At 49.8% G+C, this 23932-nt stretch overlaps 1 protein-coding gene across 1 annotated transcript in view; it reads right to left on the reverse strand.

Annotated features, from left to right (window-relative positions):
• LOC105076702 (maestro heat-like repeat-containing protein family member 1) overlaps positions 1–23932 on the reverse strand; it is a 63654-nt gene that overhangs the window by 25451 nt on the left and 14271 nt on the right. The window contains exons 2-19 of the mRNA XM_074357410.1: positions 18688–18800; positions 18237–18359; positions 17148–17310; positions 15828–15920; positions 15283–15437; positions 14729–14869; positions 8393–8491; positions 7846–7924; positions 7212–7322; positions 6209–6282; positions 5164–5280; positions 4953–4997; positions 4151–4295; positions 3495–3538; positions 2516–2675; positions 1954–2006; positions 1718–1825; positions 609–725 (exon numbers count right to left, since the gene is read on the reverse strand). Of these exons, the coding sequence (XP_074213511.1) occupies positions 609–725; positions 1718–1825; positions 1954–2006; positions 2516–2675; positions 3495–3538; positions 4151–4295; positions 4953–4997; positions 5164–5280; positions 6209–6282; positions 7212–7322; positions 7846–7924; positions 8393–8491; positions 14729–14869; positions 15283–15437; positions 15828–15920; positions 17148–17310; positions 18237–18359; positions 18688–18798 (1938 nt within the window). The 5' untranslated portion in view covers positions 18799–18800. The remainder of the gene's footprint in view (positions 1–608; positions 726–1717; positions 1826–1953; positions 2007–2515; positions 2676–3494; positions 3539–4150; positions 4296–4952; positions 4998–5163; positions 5281–6208; positions 6283–7211; positions 7323–7845; positions 7925–8392; positions 8492–14728; positions 14870–15282; positions 15438–15827; positions 15921–17147; positions 17311–18236; positions 18360–18687; positions 18801–23932) is intronic.

Here is a 23932-nt window from a genome sequence, read left to right on the forward strand (position 1 = left end):
TCAAGGCACGTTATGGACAAAGTTGGACGCTAACCAGAGAGAATCTGGTGGAGAAGGACGACTTACAGACACTGCTAGTGTTTCCAGTCCAGGAGAACAGGAAACAGTGGAAACTCTGACCAAAATGGGCAGGTGGAAAGGGGGGGCCGTCTACAGCTGGGGAGAGAGGGAGGAGTGAGTCCCTGGAAGTGCTGTGTAGGACGCAGTGGCTGGACAGCTAAGTGGAAGTGTTGACTGTGGCCGGTGGGTCTAAAAGTTGGGCTGCCAGCTGTTTGCCAGCCATGCCATTTGTGCCGAAGGGGCTGCCGCTAAGACTTTGCAGAATGGAAGGGACCTGTGGACAGTGACAGGTGCTCCAGGACACAGATCTTCAGGATGGGGTGAAGTATCAGTGGGACCTGTTCTGGCCTCCAAGGAGGTGAAGGGGAAACTCTGCCTAGTTAGGAAGCAGGGATTCGGGGGCATCCAAAGGGGGTCCTTCTCTGTCCCTCTTCTCATGCCCTCCCTTAGCCCCTAGTGGGTGGTCTGGCTTGCGAGGTTTGAGCTTCCAGCCACCCTGCCGTCCTGCCTCTTAAACTGTGTCCCCCTTTGCCAGTGGCCCCACTCACCTCCCTCTCCTGCAGTTCCTCGTGGGCAGTCTGCAGGAGGGAGGAAAGCATGCTCTTCAACAGTTCCGTGTTCCGTGCGGTCCGTAGGCAGAAGCCGAATAACTTATACAGGAAAGCCTGCGGAGAGGGGAGGAAGGCAGGGTCGGGCACCGCTTGGACCCAGGTGAGGGCAGCCTGGGAACAGCAGCTTCCATGAGCCTTGTAAGTGTCAGCCCTGCTCTGGCCGCCAGCACTGGTCTCTGGGGGCGTCTGGAGGAGGCGGCGACCCCGCAGAGCAAAGGCTCAAGCTCGCTGGAAGAACAGCCTGCATTTCTCATTCCTCAGCCTCTTAGGGGAGGGACCATCTTTCAGAAACTATCCTTGATCCACAGACTTCTCACTTCCAGCTAGGAAATAAAAACAGTTCCTTATATTTGTATAATTTTAAATTAAAGTTGTGGAACTGTGTGTCACCTCTCTCTCTGCCTCCTCTGAACGGCAGTGGCCTCTGCACTCACTCACCACGCGCTGCCAGTCTGCCCTGTAACCCCCACTCCCGCCTCAGGCTCTGCGTTTCCTACCTTCTCTGTCAATCTAACTTTTGCCACTTTCTAAGTGAGGCAACTGAAACTGGAGGCTGAGACCCTTGGCCCAGATTACAGTGGGCACAGAAAGGCCAGGGCGGGCAGCCAGGCCTTTATCACCACCGACCTTAAGCTCTAGAGTAAGGAACCCTGCTCCCAGCATCAGGCCCGGTCTCTAACCAGCCACACCCTCCAAGGTTACTTGAATTAATCTTGCAGTGCACCCAAGGGCCAGCTCCACCAGGTTACAGAGCACCGGCGGGTGCAGTTAAGACAACAGATGGCGGTTCTTGATAAAGCCTAAAACGCTAAGCAGAGGTAAGCTATTTGGACGTTTTTGCTCCTGGGTGACCACTACTAGTTCCTTGTCTGACCATCCCTCGACTCCTTGGGACCCAGGAACAACGTTCGCCCTCGCCCCCAAGGCCCTCGCCCCAAGGCCGGTGCTTCGTGCCCAGCCTGCAGCCCTACCCCACCAGGCTGCTCCAGCCCATTCCCCCAACAACGTCCCCACCGGCAACTGCCACCCCAGCCACAAAGACACACCTTCTCCTCGTCTTCGTCGCTGAAATAATTTATCCTCTCCAAGATGACTCTGAGGAGCTGTTCCAGCCAGTTGTCATCACTGATGGCCAATAAAGACTGACTTGAAAACTGAGAAAGAGGAAGGGGAGGAGGACCACAGAGGAGAGTGGGGTCAGAAGGAAGCAAGAGATGGCATGTCTGGGGTCTGAAGAGGGCTGAGGGCAGGTGTGGTGGGTGGGGGTTCTCAGGGAGCTCACCTGGAGCAGCCTGTCCTGCCACTCCTTCTGACTCAGGGTCTTCTCGGTGTGATCTAGGAGAGAGAACTTGGGACCCCTCCGGCCAGAAGGCCTGGGCAAAAGACCCCGCACTTGCACACTGTGCCAGGGCCAGAAACCCACCATCTCACTTAATTCACATCACGTCCTATATAAGACAGCTGCTCTCCCACTGTACAGAGGCTCCCGGAGATAAAGGACTTTCTAAAGGTCAAACACACATGCCAGTCAGTAGCAGAGTGAGGATACAAATCTGGGTCTGCCTGGTTCCAAAGCCCACACTCTCCCGTGAGCCGCCACTCACAAGAAGTGTCAGGAGTCACTCTGGGAACACTGGAGCCACAGAACCCTGGACTGTGTGTCTGCTCAGCTCAGAACATGGCCCCAAGCAGCAAACCCATCCGGACAGCATCTCATAGGCACAGAGAGGCTGCTCCCAGTCCTCGTCACCCCCAGGAAAGCCCACCGTGTGCTTGGGGCTCCGTCTCTTCTGGATTCTGCCTCTTGCCCCAGCTTCATTCCACCCCCCCCACCAACTCCTCACCATCCAGGATCTGCAGCATCTTGGGGATCTCCTTTGTCCACAGCCAGCCCACATCCAGGTTGATAATGGGGTGCAGCGAGGTGATAGGATGCAAGGCATTCAGTAGCCTTAGCGAGCTTACACCAAATTCCTTTTCTCTATAGGGTTTCAGGGAAAACATCTGAGAAACGAGAGAAGCAAGAAGGAGGCAGAGAAAGGATTTAAGGGAAGAGAAGAAAGAAAACTAGAATAAGCCATAGACAGGCAGAGCAGGAGCAAAGTCCTCCCCCATTCCATCCCCCCTGCTGAACTCCTACATGTGCTCCAAGATGCTCTTGAAACGTCACCTCCTCCTGATGCCTTCCCTGAAGACCAAGTCAGCCCACTGCTCTTCTAGGATCCCAATGCACCCTGTGTATCCCTCTATTAGTACATGTATCACACGGCATTGTGGGTGGTTATTCCCAGGCTTGCCTTCCCTGCTGAGACTGTGCACACCTCAGGGGCAGGTCTCTATCCTGTTTCTCCAAGTGTTCAGAATGCCTAGCGCACAATGTCTGGGCAAATAGAGAAACTCAAAACATACGTGCCGAGAAAATGAGATCCAGAAAGGCATGCAGACTTGTCCAACGTCAGCAAAAGAGAAACTTAACAACCATGTAGGAAACAAGCCAGGCCTTCCCATTCCCCACTTCTTCCTCAACTCTGGGCCCAGTGCTAAGCCCCGAGTTCCCTCCTCCAAGCTCTTCAACCTGGACCACCTCTCCCCAGAGCTCCAGTGATCCTTGGCTCTACCACCTTATTCCATGTCCAGCATAATACCTGGAAGAGAGTAGCACTCAACTATTTGTGGAATGACTGGAATGATGGATGGATGGATGGATGGGTGGATGGGTAGATGGGTGGGTGGGTGGATGGATGGATGGATGGATGAGTGGATGGATGGATAGGTGGATGGGTGGATGGATGGAGATATAGTACTCATCCTAAAATGACTTACCACAAGGTGGACCAGGAGTTTCTGTGGGGAGATGAACTGCGTGGCTAAGTTAAAGAGAGGATAAAAGAAGAGGACAGAGTCAGTGCCAGCCCCAGGGTGTCCCGACGGGCAGCCCACCATCAGGACTTCAGAGGAGGAGAAAGCAAAGTGGAGAGGGGGCATCGGGCCGGTGCCACTGGGGCCTGTGACATTTTCACTCAGTCTAAAGAACAAACCATGACATGTTCAGCTGAAAAAAGGGGGGAAAAAGAAAAACACATCAAGGGATGCGCTGAACAGATGTTCTCACCCAGTCCCGCCGCCCCTGGGATTAGAGGTCAAGGGGTGAGGTCAGCACAGAGCGAGGAGCAGAGTCGGGGCAAAGGGAACTGAGCGCCAGGAGTGTCCGTGCGCACGTGACACTGAACTAACAAGGTGCTGCTGCCTCTCGACTCCAGCGTTCTAACATGAGGGATAGAGGCAGGAGGCAAGCGCGCCTGGGCCCCTCTTCCAGAGGGGGCCCCTTTCACCCTCAAGGCCCCAGGGGCCCCTTTGCCTCACTGGCCCCCCAGGCCAGCCCAGGCTCCCGGGCACCGCTCCCACCCCACACACTCCAGGCCCCCGGGGGCCTGCCTCTGGCGGCTGGCACGTCCCCATGGCTGCCCCCGGGTACTCACGCTGGAGGTGGAAGCCGCTGAGGTAGGGGACCTGGCCCAGGGTCCGGGCCCTCAGGGCCATCTCCGTGGCCGTCTTACTCAGCGGCACGAAGGCCAGGCTGTTGCTGGGCTGACACAGCAAGGTGATCAGTTTAGGCAAGGGCACCTGGCGGGGGTGTGGGAGGGCTTCAGGGCCAAGCCCCGGGTCGGCCCAGGCACGAGCGCTCGCCCTCCCTTCGTGCACGTGCAGCCCCTCACCCCACCCACATTCTCGCCCCTCCCCACTGCACGTGGTAAAACACAGCCAGGTCCTGATGACAATGACGGCAGGGAGGGCCTGGTGAGGGAGAGGGAACCGTGTAACCTCACGGGGGAACACTCCGGAGAAGACAGACTCAACAAACGTCAGGGGACAGAGCTTGCTGGGAGGGAGAGTGACTCCGGGGAGGAGGGAAGTGATGCTGGCCTCCCCCCCACTCCCCCCCAGCCCTTCACCCAGCGCTGACCCACACGACCTTCAGCTCGCTGGAAACTCCAAGGACCCTGAGAGGCCACGGAGCAGGCAGGGCATGTGACCACCCCCTTTTCACAGGAGGAGAAACTGCAGCCCGGAGAGCAGTTTTCTCAAGACTCTATAGCCAGCAACAGGCCTAGCAGGACCCAGATTCACCAATCATGACCTTCCTCTGCTCCACGGAGCCACTTCTCAGAGGCCCTAGAGGCCAAGGGAGGTGGGGAGTACAGAGACAGGACAGGGGCTCGAGGGGGGTGCAGTCTGGGGGTCAGGGCAGGGATCTGGGAGCCTGACCCTGGAGGTTTGTACCATCTGTAGGATTTTGGAACACTTTAGTTGGATGTCCTCCTCATTCTGGAATAAAGAAAGGAAAGAGTTAAATCTGAACCCAAAGCCAGCTGAGCCTCCTGGCTCACTGCTCAGGGTTTGAGACACCTCCGAAGCCCCTCCCCCTTCCCCTCTGCTCACCATCCCCGTGCCCCTCGCCCCTCCCTCTGCCTGCCCCCTTGGCCCCACTCACTGAGCGGTCAGACTGGCAGAGCTGGATGGCATAGTCGATGACGACGTCTCCCTGGGACAGGGTCAGGTAGCCGAGCCGGCCCAGCATCTCAAGGAAGCTCAGAAGGGTCTTCCGCACCTGGGGGTCGCAGGCCATCACGGCACAAGACAGGCCGACGTGTCAGGGACCACCCGTCTGATCCTGCACGTCCCGGTGAGGGCTCAGGCAGGCAGAGCAGGTGCGGGCGCCTTCAGTGAGGGGCCTCCTCTCTCCTGACTCCAAGCCCAGGGTGACGCCTTGGTGGGCTACCGGCGATGACAGGTCACCAGTCTCCAAACCCGACCACTCCGTGCTCCACCCTGGAGTTCCAGCCCACTTCCGTTCCCCCCACCCTCCTGGAGGACCCCAGGTACTTAGCTTGCCCACGCCCCGCTCCCCAGAGACATGAACATGGGTGGGGGTGGGGGTAGAACCTGCGTTCAGGTAAGGTCCCACATCCTGGCCTCCACAGGGAAGGTCAGGAACAAATCCCACACGTCACGAGGCCCAGCCCTCAAGCTGCCAGCTCCCCAGGACCCTTCTGAGGATTTAGGACTTTGTTTTCAGGGATGATGCCACTGCCGTCCATCCGACACCATGAACCACTGCTCCCCCGCTCCCCTGTCCTGCACAACTCAGAGCTGGCTCCAGTCTGCTGCCTCAAAACCTGGCTGCACAGCTTGTTAAAAACAAGGCTTCTCAGACCCCATGCCAGGCATAACGTTTGGGGTCCTCTCTCCCTGAGCAAACTGCATTCTCTGAGGGCAGAGTTGGTATCTTTCAGAGCTTCACGTCTCCACTGGGCACCCCAGTGTCACCCGCAGAAAAGGCTCAGAACATAGGTAGGAGCCACCTGTCTGCTCTGCAAACCCTACTTGGGCTTTGAAGACCCCAGATGTAACTGGTGGGCGCCGGTCTGAGGCTGGAACCAGCTTGGTAAGGGCGCCTCACCTTTCCTGCTCCCCAGCCACCTCCCCTCTGCGTTCTGTGTGGCCCACCGGCCCCAACACTCAGCCTTTGTGCTCACTGGTTTGAGATCTTCCTGGATCAGCACAACGATGGAGTGCATCACCTCACGCTTGAGCGTCTCTGTCTGGGGCACTGGAGAAAAGACAGACGTGCAGCTGGCCACCAGCTGCCTCCCGCCTCCTCTGCAGCTTTGGGAGCCATAGAAGATGGGCAGGAGGGGTCCTGGGCACAGCCCTGGTCCTCAACGGCCAGGGGGACTCCCTGGGGTTCCGCCACCATCCCTCCACTCCGAACGAGGCTGAAGAGTGACCTACATGGTCTCTCCCTCAAGCTGCCATTTTAGTCCTGGCCCCTGGGGGCCCCACGATGCCCGCAGACCGACCTCTCCAGCCGTGCTGTCCCCTCCCTCTGTACATCTCGGCCTTTGCAGCTGCGAACATGCTCTTCTACCTCGCTGTCACCGTCTCCTTCCCTGCTCTCGGGACACCTGCCCAGTGCCCACCCACCTCCCCGATCCAGCCCTGTCTGCACCCCTGCTGCACACGGGTAAGCACCTGTTGCGGTTTGTGCTGCCTCGTCCCGCTGTGTGAACACCCTCGTCTCCCCAACTCGGCAGCCAGCTCCTTAAGAGCAGGACTGCGTCTCACTCACGTAAGGATCTCCAGTGCCTCCCACCGTACCAGGCACACGGCCAAGGTTCAACAGACATGGAACTGGAGCTGAAGCTCCCGGCTGACAATCATGGACGAAACCACCATAACTTGACTGTACTGTGGGCTCCGGTCTAAGCACCTCACCTATGTTTTCCCAACAAATCCTCACCAAAAACACTGAAGGTAAGTGTTCATGTTACCTCCCTGTTTCCAGTGAGGAAACAGAGGCACAGACCGAAAGTGATCTGCCCCAGTTTGCAACAGCTCATCAGAGGCAAAGCCAAGATTTTGAACCCACTGAGTTTGAGTTTAAAACTGTGCTTTTAGCTGCTATCCAGGGCTGTTTCCCAGAGAAAGGAGGTCTCATGAGAAAGAAGATGCCCCGGCCCAGGCCCCGTTCCCACTCACCTTCCTGGAATATTTCCATGAACACTTGAAGGGCTGGCACTATCTTGGCCGGATCCTTGGATTCCAGGGTCTTTCGTATTAACAGTACCACCTGGTCATTGTGTAACTTCGCTGTCGGAAGGGTGCGGATACAAGAGAAGCAGGGCGGTGTTTAAGTGGCAGGTGGCGAGCGGGAGTCAACCATGCTCACAGCAAATCACTGGTGCTGTGGGCTGGGTAAGTGAGAGGCCCCCAGGCTGGAGAGGGAGACGGAAGCCAGGGCGCCAGCGTGGGCCAGCGTCACCATGTGCCGAACGTGCGGCCAGACGCTCTTCCTGAACCTGGCCAGGTCCCTCCCCACCCTACCACGTGCTGCCCCGAGGTCAGCACACCCCCCGTGACCATCAATGCTGGACTCACACGATCACCTCTCTGAGCAGGGGCCCAAAGGAGGAAGGGAAGCCAAACCCAGGCGGAGGGAGTGGGAGCGAGCAATGTCTACGCCCCTCGGTGTTCAGTGACTTCAGGCCAAGCTCACACAGATTACTTGGCCTCTCATCTAGAAGGATGGGAGCCCCTCATGGGAACCTCAGCCCCTGCTCCAATCCAGGGAGAGACAAAAGTGGTCCTGCAGCTCGGGGAACGTGGGACTTACTCAGGATGAAGAAAGCCCTCATGGCGAGGCCGCGGCTCTGGATGGAGTAGGGATCTGACGTGTTGACTTTTTCGTGCAGCTGTGGGGAAACCAAGGTCCGCAGCCATGAGAAGTGTGGCCATAAGAATAGCAGGAAAACAGAACCCAGGCACCCACGTTCCCAGCCCCAAACGAAGACAACGGCCAATAAATTACACACACGGAAGGGAACACCTTTTTGCGAAGTGTTCAATTGCCCTCTTCCTACTTAGGCTGCAACACAGAACATCGGACAGTTTCCACAAGTGTGATGGGGTGGTGTGAACCTTCTCCCAGAGATTAGGGGGAGCAACAGAGGCCTGTCACCCCTGAGAAGCATACAGAGTGTGTCCAGTGGAGACATCACACTCTGCCCAGAATCCAGGCGTCTGCCTGTCCCAGGGAAGCCTGAGGTGTGTGGAAAGACACCTGAACGGGGTGGAGGCAGTGACCTGGGCCGGGCGCACCGGCACCTCCGAAGAAGAGAGGACAAGCCAGCGCAGGCTGCCACCAGCCCCGCCGCACTCACCTGCGTGAACAGCATGGGCACGACGTTCTCCAGCTGGGACTCCAAGTTCACGCCCCCGCGGCCGCTGACAGCCAGAGCGTCCACAAGCTGGCAGATACACTGTGTGCGTGGGGACAGAGTCGGCAGCGGTCAGCCCGCCCGTACCACCACCAAGGGAAATCCTGGCACCTTCTACCTGAGGGTGGCCGGGCCATCACGGTTTCACACGGCCCTCCTGGACCGTTTCAAGCCAGGCTCAGGGTGTAGTTCTTCCATAGCCAAATAAAGCCATGACCTGCCCTTCCGCCTCACCCAGGAAGCTACACTTATTTTCTGTCTTTTTTTTTTTATTTAGTATAGTCAGTTTACAATGTTGTGCTAATTTCTGGTATAGAGCATAGTGCTTCAGGGTGGTATCAACTTACTGACAAAACAGAAACAGACACACAGACACAGAAAACAAACTTGTGATAACCGCTAGGGAAAGGGGGTGGGGACGGATAAATTGGGATTGGGGATTTGCAGATATAAACTACTATATGTAAAGTAGACCAACAAGGTCCTCCTGTGGAGCAGAGGGAACTACATTCAATACCTTGTAACAGCCTATAATGAAAAAAAGAATATGAAAAGAAATACATACACTTATTTTCAAATAGTCTCATCATTCCACAGAAACTTTTAGGGCAATTCAACCTTGCAAGTGTTGGCTAACTTCAGAGCAGGATAAGTTAATCATGGCCAAAGTAAGAACTGGTTCTACTGTTCTCTGACTTTCAAATTCCTGAAAACCAAGTCTAAAAGCCTAAATATCTACTCTCTACCTAGTGGGCTCTACTGTGTATGGGTTGTTCTCATCACTGGCATAAAAGATCTGCCAATAGCCTGAGTTTCTACACGTGTGAGCATTCCACTCAATTTTTAAAAAACAGCTTTATTAATAAAAGTAAAAATAAACAAATGAAACCTAATTAAACTTAAAGGCTTTTGCACAGCAAAGGAAACCATAAACAAAATGAAAAGACAACCTACAGAAGGGGAGAAAATATTTGCAAATGCAAGACCAACAAGGGACTAAGTTCCAAGATACACAAACAGCTCTTAACGTCAGAAAACAACCAACCAAATCAAAAAATGGGCAGAAGACCTAAATAGACATTTCCCCAAAGAAGACATCCAGATGGCCAACGGGCACATGAAAAGGTACTCAACATCACTAATTACTAGAGAAATGCAAATCAAGACTACAATGAGGTATCGCCTCACGCCAACCAGAATGGCCATCTCTGGTTCTCTTCATTTCTTAAAAATACAAATCTGTATTTCCACCTGGTATCATTTTTCTTCTGCCTGAAGGACTTCCTCTAATATTTCTTATAGTGTGGGTCTACTGGTGATGAATTCTTTCAGTTTCTGTGTGTGTGAAAACAGTTCTGTTTTCAGTTCATTTTTGAAAGATATTCCCACCGGGAAGTATGACTCGAGGAGACACTGTTTGTCGCTCAGTTTGAAGGAGTCACTCCGCCGTCTCATCACCTGCACGGGTTCCGATGAGAAACGTGCTAGTGATTATCTTTATTTTTATTCCTCTGCATGAAGCGTTTTTGCTGTTGTTTGGCTTGGGTTTTGCTTTGGCTTGCTGTATTTAATGTTTTCTCTTTCTCACTGGTTTTGAGAAATTTGATTACGGTATGCCTTGGTATAGTTCTTCTTCTGGTTTTTTGTTTTTGTTTTTTTCTAGCTTATCTATAAAGGGAGTGAATTTGTCACTAAACATATGAGAAACATCCTTGGGGACTCAGAAGTGCTTTTTAGAAATGCTGGGGCAGTCTTCCTGAAGCTACGGGTTCTGACCTCACAGGTGGGGCAATGAGTCATTAAGAGTCACATAGTTAAGATACTGCGACCTCATTTGTATTTGTGGGCTGTTGCAGGGAAAAATGGCTTAATGTTTTAGGCACACGTCTGACTAGTTGATCTGACAGAAGGATGAGTGAGAAGCTGAAGTCAGGAGAACAGTAGTTCAAAGCAGAAGGTAAGGAAGGCCCGAAGTGGTGCGTATCAGCGTGGGTAGAGAAAGGAGTGGACTAGAGACGTCACGGAGGATGGGGTAGCGAATCAGATACTGAAGTGACGGAGCGTGAAAGCTTTTAAAATCACTCCTACACGGCTGGCGGGAATGTAGTTTGGGGCAGCCGTTACGGAAAACAGGACGGAGATTCCTCAAAAAACTAAAAATAGAGCTACCTTATGATGCAGCCATCCCCCTCCTGGGAATATGTTCAGAGGGAACTCTAATTCCAAAAGAAACATGCACCCCAAGTTCACAGCAGCACTAAGGTAGGGACGATGACAGCACCTGCACTCTGTACGGTCACTCTGTGGACAGATACGATTTAACACCAAAAAGCACTTAGAACAGTGCCTTCTACTCAGGTGTGTTTGCTATGACCGTTCCGTCCCAGGGTAGCTATATGAACAGTGATAAATTCCATGAGACGAGAAAACAGAAGGCTTGGAAAACTCAGAAGACAGAGGAAATGGTGAGTCCACTTTTGGACACACTCAGTCAGGAGCTTCTGACCCACCATAGTGACACTGTAAGTGCCTGCTGAATAATAAGGCAAACGACCAGGGTTTTCTTTTTTAAAGCACTTTGGTCACGTGTCAGGCACTGCCAAAAACTTTTTTTTAATTATTTCTATTTTATTTACTTATTTTTAATTTTTCCTTCCTGTTTCATTGAGATATGATTGACATGCAGCCCTGTGTAGGTTTGAGATGCATCACATAATGATTTACCTTACATACCGCGTGAAACAACGACCACGGGAGTAAGTTTAGAGGCCCTCCCTCATCTCGCGCAGATACAGAATTAAAGGGACAGAAAAAATCTTTTTTTCTTGTGATGAGAACTCTTAGGATGTAATCCCTTAACAACGTTCATATACAGCATACAGTGGCGTTAATTATATTCATCATGTGTCCATCACATCTCTAGCACTTATCTTATGACTGGAAGTTTATACCTTTTGACTGCCTTCAACCAATTCCTCCTCCCTCTGGTAGCCACAGTTCTGGTCTCTTTTTTCTGAGTTTTTCTGTTCACTTTTGAAGTATAATTGACCTACAACTCTGTTACCTTCTGTTGAATGACACCGCCACTCAGTATTTCTGTACATTTTCAAAATAATCACCACAAAAAATCTAGTTACGATCTGTCATCATGAAAAGATATCACATGATTATTGATTATATTCCCCACACTGCACACTTCATACCTGTGACACATTTTTTTTTTTTTTGCAGCTGTAAGTATGTGCCTATCAATGTGCCTCAACCTTCTTCTCTCCTCGTCAAATACGTTGTGTCCTTCTCATTTTGGGGGGACTCCAATCGCACATAAATTAGGCTGCTTGAAGCTGCCCCATGCCTCAGTGATCCTTTCTCCTTCAACTCCTCCTTCCCTTCCTCCTCCTTTCCCCTCTTCTTCTTGTCTTTTTATTTTTCTTCCTCAGTTTGTTTTATTTTGAAGAGTTTCTATTGCTCTGTCTTCAAGTTAACCAGTCCTTTCTTTTGCAATGTCTAATCTGCCATGAATTCCATCCAGTGTTTGGTTTTTTTAAATCACAGATATTCTAGCTTTTAGCCCCAGGAACTCAATTTGGGCCTTTTTTTTTAAAAAAAAATTTATCTTTCTTGTTTCTACTCAACGTAATCCTTCCTTTAGCTTTTAAATCTGTAATACAGTCATAATATTTGTCCTAGTGTCCTTGTCTGCTATTCTAACATCTGTGTGAGCTCCGGGTCAGCTGTGGTTGATTTTTCTCCTTGTATTTATATTTTCATGCTTCTTTGCATGCCTGGTGATTTTTTTAACTTAATGCCCCTCATTGCGAATTTACTTCACTGGGTGCTGGATATTTTTCTATTCCTAAAAATATTCTTGAGTTTTTTCTGGTACACAGTGAAGCTACCTGGAAATAGTTTGATCTTTTGGGGTCTTGCTTTCGAGCTCTGTTAGACGGCGTTGTTAGAGTAGCATTCAGCGTACTGCTAATTCTGTACACCCGTCTCAGGACTCTGCCTGGGACCCTGGGAACTGTGTCGTTTTCAGGCTGAGTGAGGAGAACAGGCACCTGCCTGACCCTGGGCGAGTTCTGGCTACTGTTGTCTTCAGTCCTGGGTCCTGTCCTCAGGCAAGTGCACTGTTCCGTGTCCTGCCCTGAACATTCGCGCTGCCTTGGTCTCCCTGGACTCTCATCACCATCTTCTCACCTCAGGAAGCTCAGCAGAGTCTTCCCGGGTTTTCTCTCCCTCTGCCACTGCCTGGAGACTCTCTTTAAGAAGAAAGCTGGGGCAACTATAGGGCTCACCTCCTTTCTTTCCTGCCTCTCAGGAATCACTATTCTTTGTCACCTGGTGCCCAATGTCTTCAGAACCTATTTTCTTATATTTTGCCCAGTTTTCAACTTGTTTCAGGGAAGAGGCAAAGCCTGGCTCCAGTTAGTCCATCTTTACCAGAAGCAGAAATATCTCCACTGGATTTTGAATATTTGATGAAATGTCAAATATTCCCTTTGGTCTACCTGATGGACCCCCAAATTTGGCCCTAAGTAGAGTTGGTTAGTGCTCGTTGATGTCCAAACAAAATTATGGTATGGACTGATTAATTTCCTGATTCTTAATCACTATCCCCTGGAGGGAGAGAGAGAAGGAGGGAGGAGAAAAGGGCTACCCAAAACATCCTGACTGCCAGCCAAGACCCGGGGTAGCCCCTCCAGCTGACCCATCTGCAGACTAGCAGTTGGGATACAGATTTCAGCCTCCAGCTGGCTGACTGGCTCTGTCCCAGAGTCACAGCCCTTACCCTCAGGCAACACGCAGACACGTGCCAGGAGGGAGGGTATTTAAGAGACTGTGGCTGGTCCACTTGTGGGGAAGCTCAGAGCATATGGTGAGAAAGGAAAGTGCACTGGTACGTGGTGGTAATGCAACAACAGACCACAAACTGGTCCCAGGATGCGAATGGGTCCCGCACTTACAAAAGTTTAAAAGTCACAAATGCACACTGGCACGTTTAACAACCATGGAAAATGTGCCTCTCTGATGCCTACTCTGAGGGGCATTATTGACCAACATCTCCAGCTGCCGTGCTCTGAAATCCATCACTGTGTTAAAACAGACTCCAGATTCCCACAGGTTTCTCCCCGCCAGTGAGAGAGGCAGGTCCACTAAGTCAGGCCAGTTCCTGCAAGATGGGACCTCTCTGATGGGTGAGTCTGGCTCCGTGACTCCCTGTTGGCATTGTTGAAACTTTCATAGAACTACACCGGAATCCAAGACCTTCCTCCCTTCTTGCGGGGAGGGTATAGCTTAGTGGTAGAGTGCACTGTTTAGCATGCATGAGGTCCTGGGATCAATCCCCAGTCCCTCCATTAAAAATAAATAGATAAATAAATAACCCTAATTACCTCTCCCCTAAAAAAATAAATAAATAGAAGACTTTAAAAAGAATTTCAAGAATTTCCTCCCTTCCTGCCTCCTTCCCTTCCTTCCTCTTCTCCTTATCGAGGGTCAGACCTACACCTCAGTCTCCTCCAGATCCTTCCCCGTTTTCCCGCACAGGTGTTCCTCTAATCAGCCTCCTGCCCTCTAATCCCACACTGGTATCTGCTTCTTGGAGAACCAGACTAATCCATACCTTGACTGCTCTGAGAGGTCCTACAGTTAAGAAATTTGTTTAATTATAACCCAGTGTTTCCCACACATTTTACTAAATAACACACCTTCCTTTTTTATGAAACACTCATTAAAAGTCTGGGAAACATTGTTTGAGAAATGCCATCAAAATGGACGGAGAACCGAAACAACAATCAGAAAAGGTTGGATTCTGACTCTGGGTCCTCTGCTCAGAAAAACACCTAACACTGGTATAATATTGCAATGGTAGGCAGAATTCTGAGCTGGCCCCCAAATTTCCAGGCCCCTGGGGTGCACACACCACCTCCCAGTTATTCAGTCAAGCACTCAGCCAGGTGTTGATGCAATGTAATTAGGGCCCCACAGTATCTGACCTTAAAGTGGGAAGGTTATCCAGACGGGCTTGATCAAATCTGATGAGCCCTTTAAATCTGAGTCTAGAGGTCAGAGACAGGAGAGTCAGAGTGGTTCAAAGCTTGAGATGGATTCAACGAATGGGCATGGCTGAGCTCCACTAAAACCTTCTTTACCAAAGCAAGTCTTCAGGCTGGATTTGGCATGCGGCCCATAATTTGCCAACTCCAGCACCGACTGCTCAATAAACATGGAAAGCGTGAACTAGTTAAACTTCCTTCTCGCTCCTACCCCAATCACCTGGGAAATGTAGAAAGGCGTCACTCCTGTACTTATCAAAGTCATTAACCACTGGATCAACTGGTTCACTTGGTTCTTGAGTTTGGACGGTGGCATGAGGAAGAAGAGGTGGCCAGCTATCACCAGGACTTGCTCAGTCACCTGCGCCCAATGAGACACCACAAACTTGCCTCAGCTCATGGGTGAAGGTAGGACAAGCACTCAAGGACTTAGCCTCACCCATCTCTGCATCCCAGAGCCTAGCAACATGCCTGCCAGTGTGGGTCATCTGTAAACGTAAACTGCAATTGCATTCTTAGCAGCAAGTGACTGGACAGTGGAGTGTTTTCTCACTGCACCCTTTTCTGGAGAGTGGGAAAAGGAACCTGAGGAGAGGCCCCCTGATCTCCTAGAAGAGCCCGGGGTCAGCCTACCACAAGTGAGTGGACGGTGCTGATCCTCACTCTGTCTCCAGAGTCGGGGCAACCTAGAGCCAGGTACCCTGCCAGGCCTGCCTTTGACTCAAGCCTCACTCCTTTAGCGCATCCACCCAGCCCCTGCTACTCCCACCCCACCTTGTTCTTGTTCTTCAGAGACCAATGGTTGAAGAGAATGCGGAGGGTGTGGTAGGCCTTGATGGACACTGCCTCTGGGGTGATGTCCATCACTTCATCATCTTTAGAGCCCAGATCCAGATGCTTCCGGGTACTGATGACCAAGCCACTGAGAGCTGTGAGGGAGCAGGACCCACAAAGGGAAACATACGCGCATGTGGGCCCAGCCCTTCCATCACCGCCCTCAGAGGGCCTGGAGTCCTGCGCTGGGAAGGACCAACCCGCTCACCACCTCCCTAACTTGTCTGTCCTTAATGACCACACCCAGTCCAGCCAGCAAGGGCAGGGAAAGCGGTCCAGGCTGTCAACACCCACAGCATCTCTATCAAGCTTGGTCCAAACGAGGCCAAGTCAGATGGAAAAGAGCATGTGCTCACACCTGGCCTGCTCCTGGCCACCTCCTGCCCCTTCCCCAGCCCTCTGGGATCCACGTGCAGAGGGGCCCAGGCTCGTCCTGCCCTTCTTCCCCACTCCCCACTTCTAAGAGAGACTCTCCCCACCCTCACCTTGACATAACGCCAACATGTCATCCTCCTCTTGGGCCATCCTCAGAAGGCACAGGATGTGCTCCCACGTGGCACCAAGGTAGGGGGCCACCCCTGGGAGGGGAAGGACAAGAATGACTTCCCTAGCCACAGGAGGGGCCCCTCCAAGCCTTGTGGAGGAGGAAACCTTATTGGTTAGGAGCCAGGAGGCCTGGGTTCTGATCCTCGCTCTGCCTTCAGAGCATCTGGGCAACCTGGAGCGACTTAATTTATCTGAGTTACAGCTTCCTTGGCTGTTACACCGGACGGCACTCCCTGATGTGGCTTCCTCACCAGGCTGCTGGGAAGAGGAAGCTCGAAACCGGACGTCAGCACAGCACACAGGTGTGGGGTGTCGCCACAGCCGGCATACGCACACACCACGCACACACACACACGCACACACACACACTATACACACACCACACACACATACACACACACCCTACATACATACACATACACCACACACACATACACTATACATACACACCACACACACTTTACACACACCACACACTATACACACACCGCACACTATACACACACCAGACACACACACACATGCACCACACACACATACACATACACTATACGCACACACCACAAACATGCACACACACATACATTCACACACATACACACACATACACCACACACACTATACACACACCACACACACACACTCTTCCAGCTGTGTTGTCAGAGGTCACATGAGACTATTAGGAGACACTTCCAGTATCTGTCACCATGTCCTCCGAACCTTCTGTGTGGCCCAAATACACACTTTGTCACTTTGAACCTGACGCCCAGAAGGCCAGCTGCCTGCCCCCTGGCCTTTCTGTGGCCCCAGCTCCGAGTGGTAAAGAGAAGGCAGGTGCTGTCATCTTCCTGGTGATACGACTTTTTTTCACACTTTGTGGCTGAAGGAGGGGAGTGGAATGGGTAACGGGGCCACTTCACTGCTGTCACCAGTAGCCACCAGGATGGAGATTATATGGTGATTCTCTGCCTCACCCTGCTACATGGTTACCTTCCAACCGCGAATCAAATCCAAAGCTGCAGGTTCCCCTGAGCACAGGACTCCTTGCTTCCCCCTCAGCCCTCCCCTCCGCTGCCGAATGGGGGCTTTCCATGCTGCCTTCTCTCCCCAGCTTGGCCCCTACGTCTTCCTTGCTGCCCCCACAGTCTCCCAGCCCTAACACGCCCTCCTGTGCCGCTCCTGGTCTGAGTTCCCACCAGCCCACAGGGTCCTGGGTTGCACCCTCTAATCCCCCAACTCCCCCCACCCGGGATTCGCACCCTGGCCAAGGCTCAGCTTCCCCACTGTGACCAGGAGGCTCCTCGGGGGCAGGTCGTGCAGATGCAGTCTGTCCCACAGTTTGACGATGACCATTTCTGGAGACTGGGACCCCAGGGCCATTAATACTGAAACACACATGTCCTCCAGTTCCCCTTCTGGTTTCTGGAAAAAGAAACACTAACTGTTCCAAGCCGGATCGTCAAGGGGAGTCCCCCGGCTTCCCTGCAGGGGTGGTTCTCTTCCATCTCGTGGGCAGGAACTCCCCTCCATCATCCTACCACACATCCAACACACACCTGCCCAGCAGTGGTGGGCAAGAGCTTCCCAGAGCGTGCAAGAGGACAGGACGACACGGCGTCTGTGAGGTCATCGGATTGAGTGTTGCTGTGGGGGTGGCAATAGGGTTCCCAGAGCACAGGGCTTCCCCTGCAGCAGTCAGTGAACCACCAGGAAAGTGGGTAATTGTAGAAGCAACTTTGGAAAGTCTCAGGTAGACCGGGGGTCTTGATCAGGAGACAGGTGTGCCAGGACAGCAGGGAAACTGGGAGGAAGACACCTCATAGGTAGGTAGTTAACCAGGAAAGCAAGACACCAGATTAGCCCAGTGTCAGAAGGGTGAGTGCAAAAGCATGCGGATAGACAGACAGGTAGGTGTCATGAATGGTCAGTCTAAAGGTGGACTAGCAGACAGGTGGGTGGACAAGAAATGATTAGCAAGTAGATTGAGATGATTAGTTGAGTTGCAGTAACAAAGGTGAATGCCTAAAACACTCCAGGGTGAGGGTCTGGACAGTCTGAGGACCAGGGAGACTTCCAGGCCAATGGCCCCAATCCTTCCCTACTCTCCATCTCACTTTTCCCAACTTCACTCCATCCCTGAATCTTCCATTCTGTCTACAGTTCTTGAGACATGCTCAGGGTATAAGATATGGGCTCCAGCGAACTATTTAGACACTTGAGGTCCTCATATCCCAGGTAGGTCCCATTTAGTTTCTAAATATCATCACCCACCAGAGAGGAACTCCAGGGTGCAGACCTGGGATCCATTCCTTCCCCACCGCCCCCAGCCAGAGGCACAAGCTCCTCACCACTGCCCGCAGGTAGTCCACAAGGGTGTCCGTCACCTTCTGGCGTGATGAAGTTGTCATCCTGTTATTCAGGACTTTGACTTCCAGCAACTTGAGGGTTTGTAAGATATTATCTGCTGACAGCTACAAGAGAGAGGGGGCTCAAAAAGAAAGGAAGGCTGAAGAGGAGGTAATAAGGAGAAAATGGTCCCTGGCAGAGAAAGGAAGAGGAGTCGTCAACCTGGGGTGAGGATTAAAGCTGGACCGGGGGTAGGGGTGGGTGGAGAAGGTATGGGTCAGACCAGGCACGTGGGAACCAGACCCGGAGCTGTGCGTGGACTGGACCAAGGAGTGCTCTGCGGACTGGAAACTTCCTGCTCTCCTAGCACCCTGCGTGTGCGCCCAACCAGCTACCTGATGGAGGTGGTCCTACGCTGGCTGGCAGCCAGGAGGATGTCTGAGGTTTCCTCACCTGCCCAGCAGCTTGGAGTGCCTCCATGAAGTTCCTGATGGTCTCTCCTGAGACGTCACATTCCAGGTCCCGTTCCCTGGTCTCCGAGGAAGCCGCCATAACTACAAACATCTCTGCAAGGAACAGAGAGAGAGATGTGTGGGGGCTGTCTCTCCCGCTGGAGGAGGGTATTCCCTCAGAGGGCATCTCGGTACCATGGAAACATGCAAAGAGCAACTAAGAATCCAAGACACCAGCACGGCTCCTGACTCCACCCCTCACTAACACCTTATCCCCAGGCAACTCTTCCCTGCTGGGGATTCTGTTTCTTCATGTGTAAACTAAGCATAATTCAAATTAACATGAGAATCAAAAGAGATAAGATATACCCTACTAGGAACCAACTTTCAGGACCTCATCCTGCCCTTTAGATCACATCTTTTCCCTGGAGATCGTAAAGTGTCTTCTCTGGGTGAGAGCTGGACAGAGTTGGGAGGGGTGGGGGCAGTGCTTATCCACAACATTACAAAAAATTGATTGCTATAAACTATAACTTACATTCCAGGCACATATACCCATAGTCTTGGTTAATAGTGACAGAAAAAAACCAACAAAACTGATTTAGTCTGGGCTCAGCTCATCTCCTAACAGCAAGGATAGCTTATTTATTTATTTAAATATTCTGATTCACCCTAAAGACATCATCCAACAGGCCTCGTTTTACTCATTTGCAAACGGTGACCACTGCGCGAGCAGCAGCAGCAAGGGCAGGAGTAACGGCCGTAGCAGAGCCGTCAGGGGAGGCGTGTGACATCCCAGAGGCAGGACGTGCCTGGCACAGAGCAAGAACTTGGTACGTTTGGATGACGATGACGATGACGACGACGACGATTTTCAGTTAGAAACTGCGGACACTCCACCTGGACCCACAGCATCCCAGCATCCCCCTGTCTCTAGAGGAGAGGACCCCTACATGGCCATTTTAAGATCAGGTTCTGGACACTGGGTCAGGGGTCGGGGTACAGGTGAGGTAACAACAACAACAAAAAAACAGCCAGAAAAGAAGTGTATCCGAGTGGCAGAGAGATGCCACTTAAAATGAACAAACCCAAATTCCCAAAGACATGGAGAAACCTAAATGCTATGAAAGACAGCCAACAAAATCGACAACTGGAACATGAAATTACTCCAAAGGAGACTAATTTTATAAGATAGTCTCTCAAAGACTTTAATAAAATAACGATGATAATCATTGTCACCATCATTGTCCTCCTCATCAAATAAATATGCTTAGGATGCTTAAAAAAAAAACTTTCCATTTTTAAAAAACCAAGATATTATAAAATAAAAGCAGACAGAATGAAACAAGAATTTATAGATATGAAAAAGAACCAGTTAGAATATATGAAAATTAAAAATACAGGCATTAAAAATTTAAATACTAACAGAATATAATCAAGACTGAACAAACACGATAGAAAGCCCAGAAACAAACCCATGCACTTAGGGTCGATTAGTCTATAACAAAGGAGGTAAGAATACACAAAGGAGAAAAGACAGTCTCTTCAATAAGTGAAGCTGGGAAAACTGGACAGCTACCTGTAAAAGAATGATATTTGAACATTGCCTAACACCATATACAAAAATAAACTCAATGAATAAAAGACCTAAATGTAAGAGCAGATACTCTAAACTCCTAGAGGAAAACATAGGCAGAACACCCTTTGACATTGATCACAGCAGTATTTTTTTGGATCTGTCCTCTGGAGTAATGGAAATAAAAGCAAAAATAAACAAATGGGACCTAATTAAACTTACAAGCTTTTGCACAGCAAAGGAAACCATAAGCAAAATGAAAAGACAACCTACAGAAGGGGAGAAAATATTTGCAAATGATGAGACCAACAAGAGACTAATTTCCAAGATACACAAACAGCTCATACAGCTTAATAAAAAAATTAAAAAACAACCCAGTTTAAAAAATGGGCAGAAGACCTAAACAGACATTCTCTAAAGAATAAATACAGATGGCTAATAGGCACACGAAAAGATGCTTGCAACATCACTAATTATTAGAAAAATGCAAATCAAAACTACAATGAAAGATCATCTCACACCAGTCAGAATGGCCATCATTAAAAAGTCTACAAATAGTAAGTGCTGGAGAGGGTGTGGAGAAAAGGGAACCCTCCTACACTGCTAGTGGAATGTAAATTGGTGCAGCCACTATAGAGGACAGTATGGAGTTTCCTTAAAACACTAAACATAGACTTACTATACAATCTGGCAATCCCACTCCTGGAAATGTATCCAGAGAAATCTCTAATTCAAAAAGATACATGCACCCCAATGTTCACAGCAGCATTGTTTACAATAGGCAAGACGTGGAAGCAACCTAAATGTCCATTGACAGATGACTCAGTAGAGATGTGGTCTATTTATACAATGGAACACTACTCAGTCATAGAAAAGAATGAAATAATGCCATTTGCACCAACACGGATGGATCTAGAGATGATCATATTAACTGAAGTAAGTCAGACAATGACAAATATATGATATAACTTCTATGTGGAGTCTAAAAAAATTATACAAATAAACTTATTTACAAAAAGGAAATAGACTCACAGACGTAGAAAATAAACTTATGGTTACCAAAGGGAAAAGGGAGGGGAGGGATAAATTAGGAGTTTGGGATTAACAGATACACACTACTATACATAAAATAGATAAACAATAAGGACCTAATGTATAGCACACGGAACTATATTCAATATCTTGTAATAAACTATATAAGAATCTGAAAAAAAAAATAATATATATATATATGTCTGACTCACTTTGCTATATTCCTGAACCTAACACGTTGTAAATAAACTATGCTTCAATATCGCTTCTCAGCCTTTTGGCTAAAATCAGGTGCAACCATACTTCAATAAAAATTAAATAAATAAATATCAAGACTGAACACAAAGAGAATTAGTAACTCGGAAAATAGTTATGAGGAATTCACCCAGTATGCAATGCAGAAATTTTTAGAAAATAATTTTTTAACAAAAGAAACTAACATACAGAGGACAGACAGAGGGGTTCCAGAAGAACTCCAGAAACTGACACGTTGTAACTGACGATACTTCTGTTAAAACACACACACACACACAAAACTTCCACTAAGCTTTTTTTTCATTTTTAATGGAGGTACTAGGCTAGAACCCAGCACCTCCAGCACACTAAGCACGTGTTCTGCCACTGAGCTATACCCACCGCCGCTGAACATTTAAAGAAAACATAACGCCAGTTATACACAAACTCGTCCATTAATTAAAAAAAGAAGGAGCATTCCTCAACCCGTTTTATGAGCTGAGCATAATCTTGATATGGAAACTTAAAAAAGATTGTGCGGGAAAGGAAAATAAAGGCCAATCTTTCTCACGACTATAGATGTGAACATCTTTTTGAAAAATAGAAAACTAAATCCAGCAAGAATCTATTTAAAAGATGATGACGTATCCAAGGTCTAAGTGAAAAACGGAAAACAACTGAAACCACACCAAGATTCCATTTCTTCCCTTATTGGATTGGCAGAATTGTTTTTCAATTGAAATAGAGTCAGTTTAAAATGTGTCAATTTCTGGTGTCCAGCATAATGTTTCAGTCATACATACACATACCTATATTCCTTTTCATGTTCTTTTTCATTAGAGCTTACTACAAGATATTGAATATAGTTGCCTCAGCTTCCCAGAACTTTTAAAGCATACTTCGTCAGCAAGGCTGGAGAAAGCTGCCACGCCTCACAGTAGCGGTGCAGAGGGACACACGCCCAGGAGTGATGGATTGAAGCACTTAACAAAATCACATATGCAGGAACTCTTTCCTCCTCAAATCTGAAGTCACAAAAAGGCTTCCCTGGTACTAAGACAGCTTACAGAGTTTACTGTGATGGATTAACTAGTTTTCTTGGAGTTCTTTCTAACTGACTGACCTGTGTTTCCCCTTGCTACTGCTATTGTTGAACTTGCTTGAATGATTATGTGCTTAGCAACCCCAACCCCATGTTTACACCCTACCCTAAATAACTTGTACCTAAACCCAGCAGCTATTTTCCAGAAAGAAGGTCACAGAAGGATAACCCTGAAGGAATGGCCAGATCCTCCAGCGCCTCCGTCACCCTGGAGGGATCAGACCAGGTAACGCCAAAGCCATGGCAGCAACCTACTTGACAGACCACCAGAAGTCCCCGGGACACAAGATAAACTTTTGTAAAAGACTGTTGTTCATCATCACTGATGTGCGTCGTCCCGCCTGCCTGTACAACCACCAAGCCCCAACCCCAGGATGGATTCACGGTCTCTCAGACGTTAGCCCACGGTGACTCCTCTTTGCCGGGCAAAGCAATAAAGCTGCTCTTTTCTTTGCTCTCAAAATTCTGCCTCTGAGTCTGAATTCACTTTTCCGGATGCAGAGGCTGATTTTTCAGAAACAAATCTCCACTTCTAGAATTCACTTAGAAGATTCTGCTCCATAAACAGGAAACAATACTTGGGCAAAGTTAATCACTGTAGTATTCTCGGTAACAGCGAAACACTGGAAACTACCTAAAGACCCATGAACTAGAGAAGGGATGCGCAACCACAGCACGTTCCAGGTGGAGAGCTACAGGGCTGGGCTGCTCCGCCTGCGGTGGGTTGAATGCGCGGAAGGGGAACACAAGGATAGGGAGGCCCGGCTGCCCAACAGAAACAGATGAACCTGCCTGCTTGCAAAACTGCTTCTGTAACTAAGCAGAAAAATTAACACTCTAGCCGTATACCTTGGTGGGCTACAGTCTGAGGACAAAAAGACCTGCGGAGAAGCTTTGACCTTCAGGAGTTTGTTATTGCTAGTGTTATGGAGGGGGGGGGCGGGCAGTAATCATTCTGAAGCTATTGTGTATGTTGTAGTAAATATACTGATGCTTCTTTGGGAAACAGGATCTTTACCATGGGAGAATGGAGATGCAAACATGGAATGGAGCCCCAAGATGCCCAAACTTTAATTGGAAGTGTGAGCAAAAAGTCATGATTTAAAGTCTACCGGCTCGCTGAAAAGGCCTGGCAGCAATGACACCCCAGCAGAGATAAGCACACCCACTACCCAAAGCCTGCCTCCTACAAACCTCATGCCACACTCTTTAAAAAGAAAGGGCTCCTGGAGCAACGGCTGATTATAGGTTGAGAGTCGGAAAAATACAAGGTGAGCGTCTATTTCTTTTGTTCCAGAAACA

This window comes from Camelus bactrianus, chromosome 34 (genome assembly GCF_048773025.1).
Source record: "Camelus bactrianus isolate YW-2024 breed Bactrian camel chromosome 34, ASM4877302v1, whole genome shotgun sequence".
Classification (NCBI taxonomy): domain Eukaryota; kingdom Metazoa; phylum Chordata; class Mammalia; order Artiodactyla; family Camelidae; genus Camelus; species Camelus bactrianus.